Source organism: Chelonoidis abingdonii, chromosome 14, assembly GCF_003597395.2.
Source record: "Chelonoidis abingdonii isolate Lonesome George chromosome 14, CheloAbing_2.0, whole genome shotgun sequence".
NCBI classification, from domain to species: Eukaryota; Metazoa; Chordata; order Testudines; family Testudinidae; genus Chelonoidis; species Chelonoidis abingdonii.
In genome coordinates, this window is record NC_133782.1 from 11,008,964 (window position 1) to 11,026,201 (window position 17,238).

General features: G+C 41.3%; 1 protein-coding gene across 1 annotated transcript; it reads right to left on the reverse strand.

The window, feature by feature from the left end:
• Positions 1-6,056: 6,056 nt before the first annotated feature.
• On the reverse strand, positions 6,057-13,488 carry TUBB1 (tubulin beta 1 class VI). Its single transcript, XM_032782610.2, has 4 exons — positions 13,108-13,488; positions 10,541-10,649; positions 9,920-10,030; positions 6,057-8,338 (listed from the first exon to the last, which is right to left on the reverse strand). Exons 1-4 carry the CDS (start codon positions 13,162-13,164, stop codon positions 7,254-7,256), a joined length of 1,362 nt encoding a protein of 453 aa, XP_032638501.1. The 5' UTR covers positions 13,165-13,488; the 3' UTR covers positions 6,057-7,253.
• Between the last annotated feature and the right edge of the window lie 3,750 nt (positions 13,489-17,238).

The following is a 17,238-nucleotide window of genomic DNA, read 5'->3' on the forward strand; positions in this document are numbered from 1 at the left end:
CCATAGCAACTCCTGTGGTTTCTCTTTGAAAGCATGAGTTACTATCTTTGTCTGGGGTATTTACTTTTACTTTTGTGTGAGAGACTAATTGTTAGATTTTTTTTCTTAAAGGAAATTTGAGTAGCTTTTATATTGGAAATTCATGCACCATCTAGTCTACATGTTAATTACTGTAAAATGGTGAATTTGAGGAGTTTAATAAAAGCTGAGGGGAAGACGTTTTTTAAGTCAGACTACTCAACTACTTACTTTCCGTGACTAATGAACAGCTTGGAGACTGGTTTTCAATCTTTACAAAAAGACGTCTATCTCCTTTGAGGTGCTCACAATATTTGTTCTGTGATATGCCTTCACTCCCAACAAATCTACTGCCAAAACCCAGGGATACCAAAGTTGACATTCCTGGTATTTTGAAAGTGAAAAAACCACAGGGAAAAAATAAAGGCACAAATCCAGGTTCTTCACAGGTTACCTTTAAGAGATGATGTTCCCAATTCACTGTAAGCATTAAACAAACTTCTACATTTAATAAATGATACATTTTTGGACAGGTTAATAGTTCTAAAATGTGATATCTAAAGACCAAATTTCCCTCTGAAGATTAGAGCTTACTTCAACTTAACACCTGTTACAGTCTATTGACAAGTGTCATAGCTGTGTATGGAAAGAAATGGAAACTATTCAATTAGGGTACTTTAGCTTCCCCTGAAGGGATTTCATATGTTGAACAATACACTCATACCTTGGTCTGAAGGGAGCTTTCCTATTTCTCTAGATTGTCCTAAAGGGTGTTCATAAGTAACAGTAACAGCATTACTGTTTCTGAGTTTGGCACCAGCAGGGTATCTGCAAAATTATGGGTATCTTGTACATGGTATTTTTTTGCCAGGCTTGCTGAGTCTTTCTTCAAGGTAGTATATTTTATGGGGCAGTTAGAGGCTATGGGAAGGAGGTTTCCATAGTGGTTGAGTGGCCCTACTATCTATCAGCCAATCTTTTCATTGTAGTTACAGGAACCAATAAGAACCACAGTGTTCCAGTAGAAGGTAACAAAACATGAATTTGACTAATAAAGTGCATCTCATATTTTTTGTTACTGAAATCACAACTCTGACAACCCCAGTACTAAGTAAAGTGCCTGAGGTTTTTTGTACAATTCAGTTACTATCTCTTCCCCCAGTGTCTAGTTGTGTAGCTTCTAAAGGTACAAATATAAGTGTGTGTGTGTAAAAAAAACCCTCTCACCCCTATGGGTGGTATGTGTCTTCCTCAACCTCGGGTCCTCTACCAGAGGCCTGGGAGTTTGAGGGTTCTGTGCAGTATCTTAGCTGTTCCTAGCACTGCACTCTTCTGGACAGGGAGCTCTGATGTTGTTCCTGGGATCTGTTGGAGCCACTCACCCAGCTTAGGAGTCACAGCCCCGAGTTCGTTCCATCCTGACCGGTACTGGATCTCACTTTGCCTTGCACTTTCCTTATCTCCGTCTCTGAGTTCCTCTTTTCGGGCCTGTACTGTCTCACAGCTTTGCAATATTCCTCTTCTGTGATTTGGTCATTGTCACGCTATATCTATCACACCGGCTGTCTTTGGTCCTTGTCTGATTACCGCGATGGTCTGGTCTGAATGGCCAGTACGTGCCTGTTCGTCTGGTATCTGAAGTCCACAAATCTCTAGCCTGCTTTCTCCGCATCTTTGCTGGAATCTCCCATCTGGGCTTGGAGGGTCCTATCCCACCTCGCTGTCATTAGTCCTGTACACAATGCAGCCACTCTGGTTTGGCCGTTAGTGGTATGCTGTTGCCTGCCTGCATCTGTTACATCCGCACTAGTGGTGGACTGTCTCGGGCTCTCTGCACAGTCGCACTTCGGGTTCTCTATGTGATAGATCCCTGCTTTTCATGGATTCTGGTGCTCAGTGCTGTTCCTGTGCTCTATGATCAGTGCCTCAGTGCTGTCTTTTAGTCCAGCCCTTTCCAGCCAATGTAGGATTTCCCAATGTCGCACCTCAGCTATCTGTCGATGGACATCATGAGGTCTGTCTTGCCATGCACTTCTTCTGCTGGTCTTTCTCCATTGTCTTCTGCTGCTCAGCATATTCTCAGCGAATCATCTGGGGCGCCATCTTATGATGTACCCTGGATGTCGGTTCATCCAGGACATGGCTTGACTCACAACCAAGCCGCCGCCCGCTCTTCTTCGCTGGATAAGTCTGCTTGTGTGACTGGGTGGGAAACCTCCGTGCATTGTGTAGGAAGCTTCGGGTCTCACTCGGCCAGCGTCCATGTCTCCTTTGCCAGCTCACTATACTGGCAGGTACTGATGTGACGCGCAGGCGTATCCGTCGATGGTGGATCTTGTTCTTCCCAGGAGCTGGCTCTTCAGGACCTGTCTTATCCTTGGTGATACTGGATTTTCCTCTTCCTGGCCCTAGCATTCAGGTTTCCATGTACTGTGGCGCCAAAGATAGTAGTGGTCGTATGTCGCTATGGGGCCGCTGGTATTCAGCCCTGAGTCCTCGAACTATTCCCTCTCTCACTACCATCCGGGCACACTCTCAGTCCGAATGATCATCCTGATGATCCTACGTAATCCCGTCAGATAGATAGGCAGTCATGTCTGCGGTTCATTCTTAGCATACAGCTTGAGTCATCCATGTAGAGGAGTGCTGATGGAGTGACCACTTCGAACTGTATCCGTATCCAGTACCTGTATTTGATGCTGGCTGAGGGGTTTAAGCCTATGCAGAACTGCAGCGGGACAGTGCATCACACTTGGTAATAGCGGCACTGATGGCCACTTGTGCAAGCTGCCTATTGAGTGACTTCCCAGTGTGTCCTTCCATAGTCCCAATTGAGTTCTTGAGGGAAAGGTCCTTAGTGTCTGTTGAGGCTTTGAGTATATACCGCGCCAGGACATTCACAGATCCACGTGTTAGCGCATGAGTCGTGGCTTCCTGTGATAGTCAATCCAGCTGATTCTCGATTGGTACTGTTCTAGTAACCTTGATCTTGGGGCGACTGCTCTGATCTATAAGCAGACTGGTGGGGTTTTGGAGCCTCTGGTGGTGTTCCCATAGGCCCTTCCTGAGCTGTGCTCAATGTACTGGCCCATATGTGCCTGTAGCTGGCCGCCTTGATGCCTGATAGGATTTCCATGTTGTGGTGAGGCAGGGTTTATGGCCGGTAGTTGGATGGGGTTCCTGTTCCCTTGCTAGGGGCTTTCATGATCATGCACTGTCTCATTCCCTTGTGTAGGCCAGTTTGGGTGGGAGCCGCACTGCTAGCAGCTGGTTTCATCTGTGCTGGCTAGGCGTTCATGCACTGCTGTTGTTTCTTATTTGAGCAGTAGGTGTGGATCATGTCTGGTCCAGGTGCCGTCCACACTTCCATGTTCTGACCCTGCTGGGACTCTTTACTGTGATGGGAAAATGGTTTCTGTTCTGTGGAGATGCTGTCTCTCGTTCTTCAGGTCCTGCAGCTACTTGCAAAACTGTGCGTTATGAGTCTTCACGCTTTCTCCCATATGTTCGTCCCAGTACGTTAGTTTTTTGCTGCTGGTGGCTCTGCTGTTGTGTTGTTGTTGCATTTGTAGTTGGGAGTACACCTTCGGATGGTCTTTGAAGAACAGGCATTTACTATTTTTGGCCTCTGCTATCATCCTGAGTGTAATGTCCTTAAGCCTGGTAAGCATGCTGTGAGCCTTTGTTTTAGCATGTCTCTAGGGCTTCGGGATGGGGTCAGGCCCTTGGTATTGTTTCTTCAGTAGCCGAGTCTTATCCTTTAAGTCTCTAAACAACCACCCTCTGTAGTTTGTCCACAGCTGACGGACTTCTCTCGCGGGTCGCCTTGATCTTGATCCTCGCAATCCTCATTTTCCAGGGGGGTTACATTACTGTTGTTCTCTTGATCGTGTAACAGCATCTCAGATGTACAGAGACGTAGCAATATGACCAGTTCATGGTTTATGAGTTATGGTGTGGTAGGGATGTAGAGGCTCTATATCGGCATCTTCTAAACATACTACTGATTATTGGTGCTATCTTCCGACATGAGCCTTGGTAATCGGTCTCGAGGATTGACTGTAGCTAGTTTCTCCATGATCTTATGCCTCATATCAGCTGCTGTGCTCTGCAATGGAGGGGGTGGCAGTGAAGTTTCAGCTTCAGGTGTGGGCTGCACATCCACTTGTTCTTCCGATCCCTACTACAATATATATAAATAAATAAATGTAATAGCATCTGATGCCCTGGTCCTATCTTTAATACTTAAACATTTGTCCGCACTCACACATTGTGTGGGCAGAATAACAGGAAGTTGGGCTATACACCACAACCAATTCTATGGGTCATTTCTTGTAAGTTAACAAACTGTTACAACTGTCATTACTGTAGGTCAAAGGATAGGATAACTCAAACGTGTTCACCAAAAATAGAGAGGTATAGGGGTACAGGAGAAATAGCAAGCAGCAAAGGAGTCTCACAGCTAGAATGTGGCTCTGCGGACTGTATGGCCCACAACTTTGCTAACCTATCTTAATTCAGATGAAGTAGATACAATCCATCTAAGATTCTGACTTCATTCAGCTATTCCTGTTCACATATAATGATAGGAAAATGGAAATAGCATATGCAGTATTGTCACTGAGTAGCAAAATTACTTTTCATGAAACAGCAGCATCTTTAAAAGGAATTCACAGTGTCATTGAGGGTTTCATACTCTTAACTTGTTACTTATCTGTTTGCTACAGGAGTCCTTTCAAAGTTAATCATTCAGCAACAGAATGTGAGCTATGTAACATTGTCCAAGTTCAGTTATACAGAATAGCTGGTTCACTGGGTGTGTTCACTGGTATGACCAGACTAATGCAATTGAAGTGTCAAGCATTTTGATCTGAACAGTAAATCTCAAACAAGTTTTTAATGTTCTTGGCTCCTTGTATTTGAATTTTTTGCAGAAGGAAAAAGTTACCTTAAAGGCACGTATAAACTTCAGAGTGCTGCTTGGCTTGTAATACAGTTATCTAGACGAAGTTCAAGTTCCATTTCTCAGAAAGAAAGGCCAAAGAGTAGAGCTCTAGATGTGACAGAGCAGGTCATTGCACAAATGAACTACTGCAAGAGAACCTGTTCCTTTAAGGCTTTCAGTCTAACCTAAGCTGTGGTTCAAAAGAGTAATGCTACAGATTGGGTTTCTGAGTTGGGAGTGAATATGAATGATAAAGTTTAGTGCTCAGAGAGAGACTCTTTGGCTGAGATTTTCCAAACAGCCTAAAACCTTTTTTAGATTAGGATGTAAATGCGTGATGTTTGCTAGTATGTGCTAGCTCACATGTTTGAAAAGCCTAATGTAGACAAGGCACACTGTGTTCAATGTACTAAACAAACTGGGTTAAAGTTGTGGTTCTTCCAAAGTCACTGGGATTTGTGCCCCTAAACCAGGCTAATTTTGAAAATCTCACCTTTTGTTTTTAATGACCCTTTTCTGACAGAGGGAATGCTGTGGACCATGTTGTCTGCATTTGAAGCAAGAGACTCGTATAAAAAGGTCAGACTTGGCTCTTCCACAGATAACTGTCTCACTTGGTTTATTTCCCAGATAAGTAGTAACCAAGTTGTGGTTTAGGCTGAGAAAAATAAATGTCTCTTTTATCCATTCATGATGGGGCTTACCCTACTCTAGCATCGTAGTGGGGACTGAGTAATCTACATGTGTAGTCATATCCCATTTGCACAGCAAGACTTATTTAAGTCACTTTGCCATTCACCTCTCCCTGGAAGAGAATGTAGTCAGTTGTGTTGGTACAGACCATAAAAAGATAGATGAAATCACATTTTTTAAAATACTTTCAGAATACACACAACTGAACTATGATTCTATAATTGATTCTAATATCCGGTGGCTATAACATTTTTAAGTGTCTGTGTGTTAAGTGGAATTGCATATTAATTGGACTTGCATTCATCTTTTAAGGTTCTACCCTAGAAAAGGTTAATTATTTCGTCTCCAAGCAAGTGGCAAAGTTAGAGGTGAAAGGATGGGAAAGAAATGACCTAACAAATTTGTCTTTGCTTTTTATTTTAAATAACGCATAACTTAAAAAAGCTCAGATTTGTCTGGAGCATAAACATTTATTTTGTATAAGATTTAACTTTTAATGAAGCACATTTGATAGACAAGGAAACATTTTCAAAAAAGTTTTGTAAAGTTATTAGAAATTATTTGAGGAAAGTGTTACATATTCATTTAAAGTGAGGGAATGATTCAGGAAACATCAAAACACCACAGTAATAGCTGCTATATTATAAATAGTGTTGAATGGATAACATCACCGCAATGGCTAGCAACAGGATGTGTCCGAGTGAGATGCACTGTTGTTTTTTAACTTTCCTAAATTTTGTAAACTGAATTGTGACATTGGGGTTACATCTCAAACTAGCTGCAAACCATTCTATTTAGTTCATTGTGTGAAACAATAAGAGGGAAAGTTATAAATACCCTATATAAAGGGAGCAGGAGGGCACCAAAATAAACTTCTAGCTAAAGTTCACAAAACTATGAGCTAATACACATCACTCTAAATATTTAATATAAAAACATTGTGAATACAAAAAATCTTCCATAATATAAAACAAAAAGAAAGTGATGCTATTGGGTAATACTCTTTCAGTCTGTTAAGAAATGTTTTAGAAGGTACCTTAAAACTTTTTTCTACACTCCTTAACAAATACTGATTCAACTTGATTGGAGTGCAGAACAAAATAGGTACATACTGTTATATCCTAATAGATAAATACACATGTATGCTTCTAAAAATCACAGATTCCCAAATGTAAAGCCTATATCTGCATTTACCTGAGAATAAATAAATGTTATGACAGTTTGAAACATATTACACGAGCACTCATTGTCATGACTTTTGTCGCACACAACACACTGTTACATTCAGACTCGGACTACACAATTTACTAGCTTTTAGAATGGTAAAGATGGCTGACATAGTACAACTTGCTCTCATGGTTGTTATTTTTGTGGGGTTTGCTGTACTAGCCATTGTTTATGAGGAAAAGGCACCATGGGTGTTAATTTCAGTGTCACTATATTTCATACTCATACACATGAGATATGCTTTGGTTTAATATAGAAAAAAGTAGATACTTTTAAGAGTTCTCCCTTCATATATGTAGATGAGTATTACTGCTTTTTTTTTTTTTTTTTTTTTTTTTTTAATAGAGTGTTCTTCGATAGTGGTCTGATATTAAAAACCTTTTTCAAGTGTATCTTGTTCTTGGCTAACTTCCACTTCTACCTCTTCATATTCATCTACCTCTACTGTGGCATCCTGATACTGCTGGTACTCAGACACCAAGTCATTGGTGTTGCCTTCTGCTTCAGAAAACTCCATCTCATCCATCCCTTCTCCAGTATACCAGTGAAGAAATGCTTTCCGTCTGAACATAGCTGAGAACTGTTCAGAAACTCTAACAAAGAGCTCTTGGATGGCTGTGTTGTTGCCTATGAAGGTAGCTGCCATCTTCAGCCCTCGTGGGGGTATGTCACACACAGCCACTTTCACATTGTTAGGAATCCACTCCACAAAGTAGGCACTATTTTTGGTCTGGATAGCCAGCAACTGTTCATCCACTTCTCTGGTAGACATCTGGCCTCTGAAGATGCATGCCACAGTCAAATAGCGTCCATGACGAGGGTCACAGGCTGCCATCATGTTCCGTGCATCAAACATTTGTTGGGTAAGCTCTGGGACCGAGAGGGCTCTGTATTGCTGACTACCTCGAGCTGTCAGGGGAGCAAAGCCAGGCATAAAGAAGTGCAGGCGAGGGAAAGGCACCATGTTCACAGCCAGCTTCCTCAGATCTGCATTGAGTTGACCAGGAAAACGGAATGAGGTGGTGACGCCACTCATGGTCAGGGACACCAGATGGTTGAGGTCACCGTAGGTAGGGCTGGGGAGCTTTAGGGTTCTAAAGCATATGTCGTACAGAGCTTCATTGTCAATACAAAAGGTTTCATCTGTGTTCTCTATCAGCTGGTGGATGGACAGTATGGCATTATATGGTTCTACAACTGTGTCTGATACTTTGGGTGAAGGCACTATGCTGAATGTATTCATAATCCTATCAGGGTATTCTTCTCGGATTTTGTTGATAAGAAGTGTGCCCATACCAGATCCTGTGCCTCCTCCAAGTGAGTGGATGAGCTGAAACCCCTGCAGACAATCACAGCTCTCACACTCATTCCTGACCACATCCATTACACTGTCAATCAGCTCAGCTCCTTCTGTGTAATGGCCTTTAGCCCAGTTGTTGCCAGCACCTGAATTACCTGTGAACATAATTACAGAAAACCATCCACCAATTTATCAGGCCAAATGTAAAAACACATTAATAAGAATGCTGCCAAATACTGACAGATGTAGAAAAGCCATAGGACAAATGACATAGTGGAGAGACATCATAACTGCCCACAAATACAAAAAAAGATGTTCTAAAGAGGCCAGTGTCTAATTACTCCTTAGCTAATGGGAATGATGTGCATTTGCTGAATCTGGGAAAACTCGGGTTGGAAAACTCAAAATATGCAATTGCACACCTATCTTTCACATTCAGTTCAGGAAAGAGTCAACAAACTGATTTGTTTCCTTCAAAATTGTTATGAAGAAATGGAATTTCCTTATTTTGCTATTTTAACACAGTTCTGATGTTAGTTGCTAAATTCATACAAAATTACTACCATTTTCAATAGTAACCACAATTCTTTATTACATGTTGCTTACACACTCAAAGTTTCCAGTAGCACTAGAACAAGTTGCTGCATTTCAAATAGAGACAAAAAACAACTGGGAATTATAAAACTTTTTCAGATACAAAATATCTATGGCTCATCCCTTTTGTGAACCCGGAACAGTTCCAGGGTAAAACTGTTATCTTGATTTTCAATAACCCTCTAAACCGTTCCTTAATTGTAGTACCCTAACTGTCCGTGACTAAAAACATTAAGAATGTTACTTATTCCCCAGAATTTTATATTTTGACTATGGCTTTATTGGCATACTTTATAATTTAAAAAAGAAAAAAGGTTTTCTCTTCCATGTTGCTGTGAGAAGAGGAACCTACACACAGCAGAGGAAATATGGACACTGACTATATACAAAGTGGTGTCAAATGCAAAAAGTTAACCGAGAAAAACAGAAATTTGTATCCACTTATCTCTTCCAATCTTTGTAATTTTAGGTGTTAATTGCAGCATTTTGCACACTATTTTCTAATTATTTGACTTTTTGACATTAGAAAGACAAATTCTGCCAAGATATTGAAAAACTTGTTTTGAATAGGGTGTTTTGCTTAGCTTGGCAGCTGGGATTTTAAAGACCTACTGGCATTTGTATGTGAAGGTACAATAAAAATGATTTCATGAAATATTTTGTTTTAAATTCCAGCGCAAAGTGCTCTGTATTTTGTTTGTTTGTTTTTTGTGTTTTAACATTCCCAGGCATTTTGGGGAACCCAATCATTGCAGTATTGCGCTAGCTGAAGAAGGCTGAAAAGTGAAATTGACTCATTTGTTTTAATTGAATTAAATGCATACAGTAAATCAGAATTAATAGTGAAGAGTGAATCAGATTTAAAAAATTCAGTTTTAACACTTTAAGTTCTTATTACTATCCCAGACACAAACTTAAAAAAAAAAATGTGTGGCTATAATCTGTCTCCCTCTAATACTATTGTAGCACTTCTGTGTTGAGTGAATACTTTTTTGCTTTATGTAGGGATGCTTTTAAAAACAAGCAAACAAACAAAACCGATATATTTTAGGGAAACCCTTTGTTTGGGATTCTGGGTCTGTCAACCTTCACAGTATCCCCATAATGTCTTATTTATATTATTAACAGCATATTGCACATACCATGAATAAAATTGTCGGGTCGAAAGAGTGGGCCTATTTTGCTGGATCGTACACTGTCCATGGTTCCAGGTTCCAGGTCCACCAAGATAGAACGGGGCACAAACTTCTTGGCTGTGGCAAAAGAAAAGTAAGTATAAGTGGACAGGTAGCCAGGCAAAATCTTACCCCCATCACATCACATCTTCTCAGTTTAGCCATTTCAGTCAGCACATTCTACAAAAATTCTACATTCTACAACAGAGCAAAGTGCAATCCATGCTATTGAGCTGATAGTCCCTTCAATAATTACAGATTGTCACAACCTGGAAAAACGCTCATTGGTCAATCAACATTGGGCCCACTCCTGCAGTGCTTACAGGGAAAACTTTTGTTGATTTCAGTGGGAGTTTTGATTTGTAAGAACAAGTTAAGACTACATGACAGGAAGAGAGAGAAGATACAGGGTGGTATTTTCTAAAGCACCAAAGTGACTTAGGAGAACAATTCCAACTGGAAGCAATGGGACTTGTGCTCCTAAAACACTGACTTTGAAAATCCCACGCACTCACAGTGTTTTTTATTTTAACTCCCATGTTGACTTTGTAAAGCTCAGCCAACCCATTAAAGACCCTGAGCACTTACAATGAGCTTCATTGAAGTACACATTAATTCTCTCGAGCTGCAGTGGTGAATCACCATGGTAGTTCCCAGTGACATCAATTCCATGTTCATCACTTATCACTTCCCAGAACTGAAAAAGGAAACAGGACTAAGTACAGCCAAGTAAGCACTTCATCCCACTGTTTACCTATAAACACTGCCACAAGGGGGAAAGCATCTTACATAATACAAGCAGCCTAGTATGAAATGCATCAGAGACATTAATAGCAAAACCAATAAGTGCCACACAAAAAATCAACAGATGTGTTTACAGTTCTAGGCATCAACTGCGCAAGCTGGATAAAGAAGGGCATTATAGTCAATTGCAAGACTCCCATTGATTTTGAGGGAAGTAGCACCAGGCCCAGCCTGTATGCTCATACGCAGTAAGGGTCTTTTGAGGATTTACCACCACTGAAGTGAGTATGGAGGCATTCTAACTGACTCAGACAGGTTTACACATTACAGCCAGAACACTGTCACCCATTCATTAGTTGTAGCTTGCATACGTTACAATGCCAGGCGGATGGGACCAGTTAGCTACATAAGTGATCATTTCCACAAGCAGTTGCACACACAGTCCAAGTAACTATGCATGTGCATTAGGTCTGCAGTTGGGTTTGGGTTTTTTCTGAAGATGCAGACGAGTAGAATAAGGAGTCTGGCATAGAAATTGTCACAGATTCTGGGGCTGCAGAGGCAGAAAATGTATTCAAGAGTTCAAGCTTGAGTTTACATTCTGAGCCATTTCACTTTTCCTAATGATGCATATTTAATTTTAGTAATGCAGGTTTAATGATGCACATTTGAGAGTGTTTGGATCGGGAGTTCTGGCCCATAACCATTTAAAATAAACACGGCTTTCTTGTAAGAGGCAGACTTGAAGGCAACATGCTCAGAGCATACAGGAACAGCTCATCAAAAACCAAAATTAGTAAAACTCCTATCGAGACCGCCATTCATAGCTCCAGCCCTGGAGTCTCTTATCTAAGCAGCTCATTACAGCAGTGTTAATGCAGCCACTCCCTCTGACATGAGCAGGCTTTTTTAATTTTAAAGGTCTCTTGCCTTTAGCACACAACTTCATCTTAAATTTACAACTATAACACCTCTAGATGTTCACGCTTATGTAGTATGAGCATTTTGCACCAACATTACTAGAGACCAACAGTTTGCAGAGCAAAGTTTCTGAGCATGTATGTGTGTGTGTGTGTGAGAGAGAGTAAAGTGTATACACCTTTAAAAAGCCACATTGACGTTTTCATTCAGAAATATTTCTTCTCGGGCTAGTCCTGCATTGCATAGTCAGTGGGCATTTTGGATGGGCGAGAAATCCAGGCCCAGGCTTTCTGTTTTGTCCATCTCCTAAAGAGCTCATTTTTCTGCATTGTCCCACATCATTTTGATAGACTCCTACTAAACCGAAAAACTCCTGCAAAAGTCATGCAACACAAACAGTATTTCTCCCATCGCCTGTGCACACAATATGTAATCATTTCCATCACAGCTTATGATATAGGTTTATGCTGAAATAATATTTCTTTCTTGACATACAAATAAAATAAGTTACAGTCACAAGCAATGGCAAGAACCCTAACACTAAGTGATAACAAAATCACATAAAGCCCCTTGGCAGTAAAACCAAGATACATTGCAACCTCTTAATTAATATCATCCTCATCTAGATTGCTGCAAAGAGATGTTTCCTGCCTATTCTGTCTACTTTTGATGCCCTCTATCACTGCTGCATCTGCACTAATGCTTGTATTTAATTAGAGGGGTAAATAATGTACAGCATTTTATGTGCAGGATATGAGACTCAACGGTTATTGAAAAATTAGCCATCTTATACCCTATAATGTGCTTTAACAGCAATCTTTATGAAGCTATTTCCAGATTATGTATCTCTATGTACACATGTATAATCTCAAAACTAGTTTAAACAGTTTATCTAATGATTTTTTTAATTGCTTTTGATCTGAACTCTGTGGTACATGATGCAGTTGTTTTTGAGTTATGTAAATATAAATATACATTTATTTGTCTTTTGTAACAGGAGTTTTAGACTGGAACCTTAACTCCGCTTTCTGTCAACCTGGGAAAATTCTACTCACACGTTTATCCAGGTCAAGTAATTTTTTTTTTTTATGGTCAAGTAAAACACCTTTTAAAATAAATTATTACGATCAGCAGCATATTGCATGTATGAGTAATACATTATTTGTCTAAACTAGTACATCTGCATGGGAACTTTGCAAGACTGGTATAAATGTTTATTGGCAGGATTGAGTTCCCTTGAATGCTGATAATCTTCACAACCAAATCGTCACATAACTATTGCAGATGTTTTATGCTCAGCCCTTGCATTTGCCCGAAGAAGCCCATCGCTATTACATTAAAACCTACACCTTCACTTCTCATGCTTCTCAAGCCGCCTATGAACAGAACTCCATGATACCCCACATCAGTCCGTATTTAATCACTCCTGTACTGCCCATATGGGCCGAAGTCATTTGCCACAAATGATGGTTAGTGAAAACAATTCTCACCTTAGCTCCGATTTGGTTTCCACATTGGCCAATCTGAAGATGCACAATTTCACGCATTTTATTTAGCCTGGAAAGTTCAGCAGCTACAGCCTGGCTCAGTTGCTGGAAGAAACCCTCTCTCTCCTGCAGTATCAGCTATAGCCACACTGGACTCATTTCAAAAAGGGCCTTTTTTATACTGATGACGTTGTCACTCAAACAAGCAGGGGAGTATCCAACCCCATACATTATGCTCATCTCCAGATTAACAAAGCCTGCATACATATAGCCAAAATGCCCATTCACTGGGCTTTCTTCCTATGTATGGAATGTAAGATCAGGCGTACGTTGCAGAGTATGTGGAGCGGAAGAATTTGATTCTCCCTCAACTAACATTAACTCTGTGTGGCATGTGAAATGTGTCTGTTCAGAAACAGAGGCACTAAAAGTGCATATATTCCATATTGAAGGAGTGCAGCTCTCTTATCTTGTCTGCTTTAGACACAGAGGCAAACAAATTCAAGCCAAAGCCTCAGCTGTTTGTGAACTGAAGGTGTGATTGTTAAATGCCACAGCCTCTCATCAGTCTTCACGCAAAACTCCCATGGATTTCACCAAGAGCTCCATGCATGGATTGATGGTGGGATATTGCCCATAACCCACTAAAATATAGTCCTATCGCTACAATACAAATCCAAATACACAATACAATCCTGAGCAGCAGTGAGGATGAAAGCTAAACGTCTGCCAACACCAATGCTATTTACATCCCTAAAATGATGTTCTGAATAGAACTAGTAGCCATGAGTTTATAGCACTATTCTGATTAAGAGAAAGCGCTTGAGTCCATAAGACTTAGCTGCTTTCACCAGATGTTACACATAGGCCCCATAAAAACCATTGCCAACTTAGAGACGTGTGTGTGTTTCCTCACCACAATTAGTTAACGCAACATTCACAACCAATAGTGACCTTCAAGCATTAGGCCTCTACTCTCACAACTCAGCCACACCAATTCAGTTCAACAACTTTATCAGCCTCAGGGCATGACACAAAGAACTGAAACACGACTTGGCAGTGCACACCCTTGACTCTGACCTTAATAAAGTAATGACGTTAGCTTAAAAAATTACAGTTTTAGCCTCTTCATCTACTATACCACAGGCAGGGAAAGAACTGAAGTCAATTACATACTCAACACCTCTCTATTCTTGCCTTCCTTTTGCCTGCACCTCTCTCTCTCCACACACCCCACCCCATCCCAGGAACTATTTTATATTTTAACTTTGTTGGTTACCCTATGAAGCACTTTGGGTTACAGGCTGAGGCAGCGCATGGGATATTTTGTTTTATTGTTATACCTTGGCTTACTATAATCCATGTTACACTGCCATGACGTGCTGAACATTTGTACAGGTCTGCTGTGAAATCCTCCTTATAACACAGGTACATTATTGCCTCCCACGAGGAATTTGACTAGGAAGAAAGACTAGTATGTACCATGGACTCTACCATCAAAATAGAGGGAGGGAAAGCCTGGCCCCATTGCAGTTACTGATAAAATACAGTGTTCCCAAGGAATGCTGGAAATGCTTCACTACATCAAAGAACTAACATAACGCAGACCAATCCCATGACATAGGCATGTCCCCTGCAGATAGACACAGGTCTGGTATCTCAGAGCACCAGATGGCCCAGCCAGGATGCTTTTGTGAGTTTAAGACGGCTTCATTATACATTAGGCACGTAGTGCACTTCAGTAACATGCTCCTTTCAGCCTCCAAGTAGGCCAGAGGAAAAGAACTGAAGACGCATTAAGATGATTCCTTTAAATGTCTATTTTGAATAAACACATAAGACCGGCATGGTGGAAGAACTTGGCTCATTGAATGAGGTTCTAGTAATTTGTTTTATCACATTATGGAGAACTATAATAAAAAAAAGCCAATCTAGAGGCTTCCTCCCCCCCCCCCCCCCCCCCGCAAAGGAATATCAGCCTAAGCCAGACTTCCCCACCACAAAAGTAGTGTCACTCTTGCTAGCTGCTAAAGAAAGAGCCAATAGAAATAAGACACCAAGCAAAAAATGCTCCCAGAACTACTGTTTGCAGGAAACGGAGCACAATTTCTATGTGCATACATCAGGCATAATAATCCTTTTGCCCCTAGACCAACCCTATCAACCGTCACATGCCTGAGCATTCTAATTCACCCAGCAATTAAGGATGAGAGCAGTAAGAGGAAGCATGAACTCTTTCATTAATTCTTTAGAATGGGGTAACTGCATCATTTTTCAGTTGCAGGAGAGCCTCTAACCATTCTATTTTAACAGGCAAGGAAGTTGTAGCATGTTCACCTACTGCATCATGAGTCTTTTCTAGAGCTGGAAGAATGATGGAAAAATTATTTGTGAATTTTCCTTTGCAATGGAAAGCAAATTTGAATTTAGCATTTTATATATTTTCTGTTCACTTCCTGAAATGGTTCAAACACTCAACTTCTACTGCTAGGACAGGGGTTCTCAAATTGAGGGTCAGGCTCATGGGGCAGGAGGGGTGGGGAGAGTCACAAGTGATCAGCCTCTACCCCAAACCCTGCTTTGCCTCTACCATTTATAATTGTGGTAAATATATAAAAAAGTGTTTTTAATTTATGGGGGGGGGGGTCCGCAATCAGAGGCTTGCTGTGTGAATGGGGTCACCAGTACAAAAGTTTGAGAACCACTGTGACAGGAATATTTGCACAGTCAAGTCTCAAGTGGTGCTTAATTACAAGCAGTCATCCAGTTAGGATAAAGAACCAACACTGCCTGACCAACGCACTTAACTTACACGGTCTGCACTGTAAATCATTACAATTAGCTGAGTGGCACCCAAGAATGAGTTGTTGAAGAAACTGGCAGAATGGGATTGAGTAACACACACACATTTGAGATTGTCACAATCTTTTTGAGAACAATTCCTGAGCAAAGAACAAAAAAAGTGAAAATAAATTACTCACTGTGACTCATTCAGCCTTAGTAAGTATATTTTTTTCTCTAAAGATACCTGCCTGACCCCATATGCATTTTTTGGAGCAGCTTCGAAATACAACTTGCATATGTTGTTGCCTGAGGCACAAAGTACCTTAATACCCTCAAACATGGAATCGTTTAAAATGCACTTTTCTGTAATTCTCCATCTTTATACAAATAACTCTGGTTTTTACCTTGGCTGTTTTTCCTTGGCTGTTTGGCAATGTCAAGCCTGTTTAATAATACTAAGACATTCCTTATCTGCCAATGTTGTACATGTGTTACCATTGATAAGCAGTGGATGTTTTCAAGTGCTCAGCAGCTGTAGCATGCAGGAACATGGCTGAAGGGTTGCGTCTCTATAAATATATTGACTTAGTTTAAGTGAATGTAACAAAGCGCAGGGGAGTGCTGTATTGGCCATTAACATTATCAGCCCACTCCACGTTTCCACTGACTTTAATGTGAGTTATATTGTGACAAGGCATAAAGATGTTCCCCTGCCCCGCCCTCCTCAGCATTGTAATCATTAGGGTGCAGCAGTTAGTGCCAGCAAACAAGCTACACGCTCTGGGCTTATCCTTGGCATGCCTGGATCACAACTGAGGAGAGGGAGAGGAGCGCACTAAGTCTATAAGGTTTCATTAATCCTTGGTTTATTTCAGGGGTCGGCAACCTTTGGCACATGGCTCCTGGCCAATGGCGGGCCATGGGAAGCCACAGCCAGCACATCCTTCAGCCCGCACTGCTTCCGGCGGCCCCCATTGGCCAGGAGCAGTGAACCGCAGCCAGTGGGAGCTGTGATCGGCCAAACCTGTGGACATGGCAGGTAAACAAACTGGCCCAGCCCGCCAGGGGGCTTACCCTGGCAAGCCGCGTGCCAAAGGTTGCCGACCCCTGGTTTATTTGCTGAGACTGCCAACAAGAAAGTCGTTGAATATTCATTCTTATGATGGTGTTTTGTTTGGGGGGGAGGGGCTTTTTTATTTTGTTGTGATGGGACTGGACGGAGGCCAGCAAATAATTTGCGTTACAGGGCACAGAATGGCCACCAGCCTGTAACCAATTCTAGCCACAACCAAGTGGGGCTATAATGCCATTCCTGGGACTGTGACAAACCGTATTCAGCACTTCCCTAGC

Excerpts from the sequence above, each read along its gene's own strand:
- TUBB1 (XM_032782610.2), bottom strand. The coding sequence starts at position 13,164 with ATGCGTGAAATTGTGCATCTTCAGATTGGCCAATGTGGAAACCAAATC. Across the intron at positions 10,650-13,107 it reads GAAACCAAATCGGAGCTAAG|TTCTGGGAAGTGATAAGTGA; the intron begins GTGAGAATTGTT and ends TTCCTTTTTCAG. Across the intron at positions 8,339-9,919 it reads ACCCGACAATTTTATTCATG|GTAATTCAGGTGCTGGCAAC; the intron begins GTATGTGCAATA and ends TTATGTTCACAG.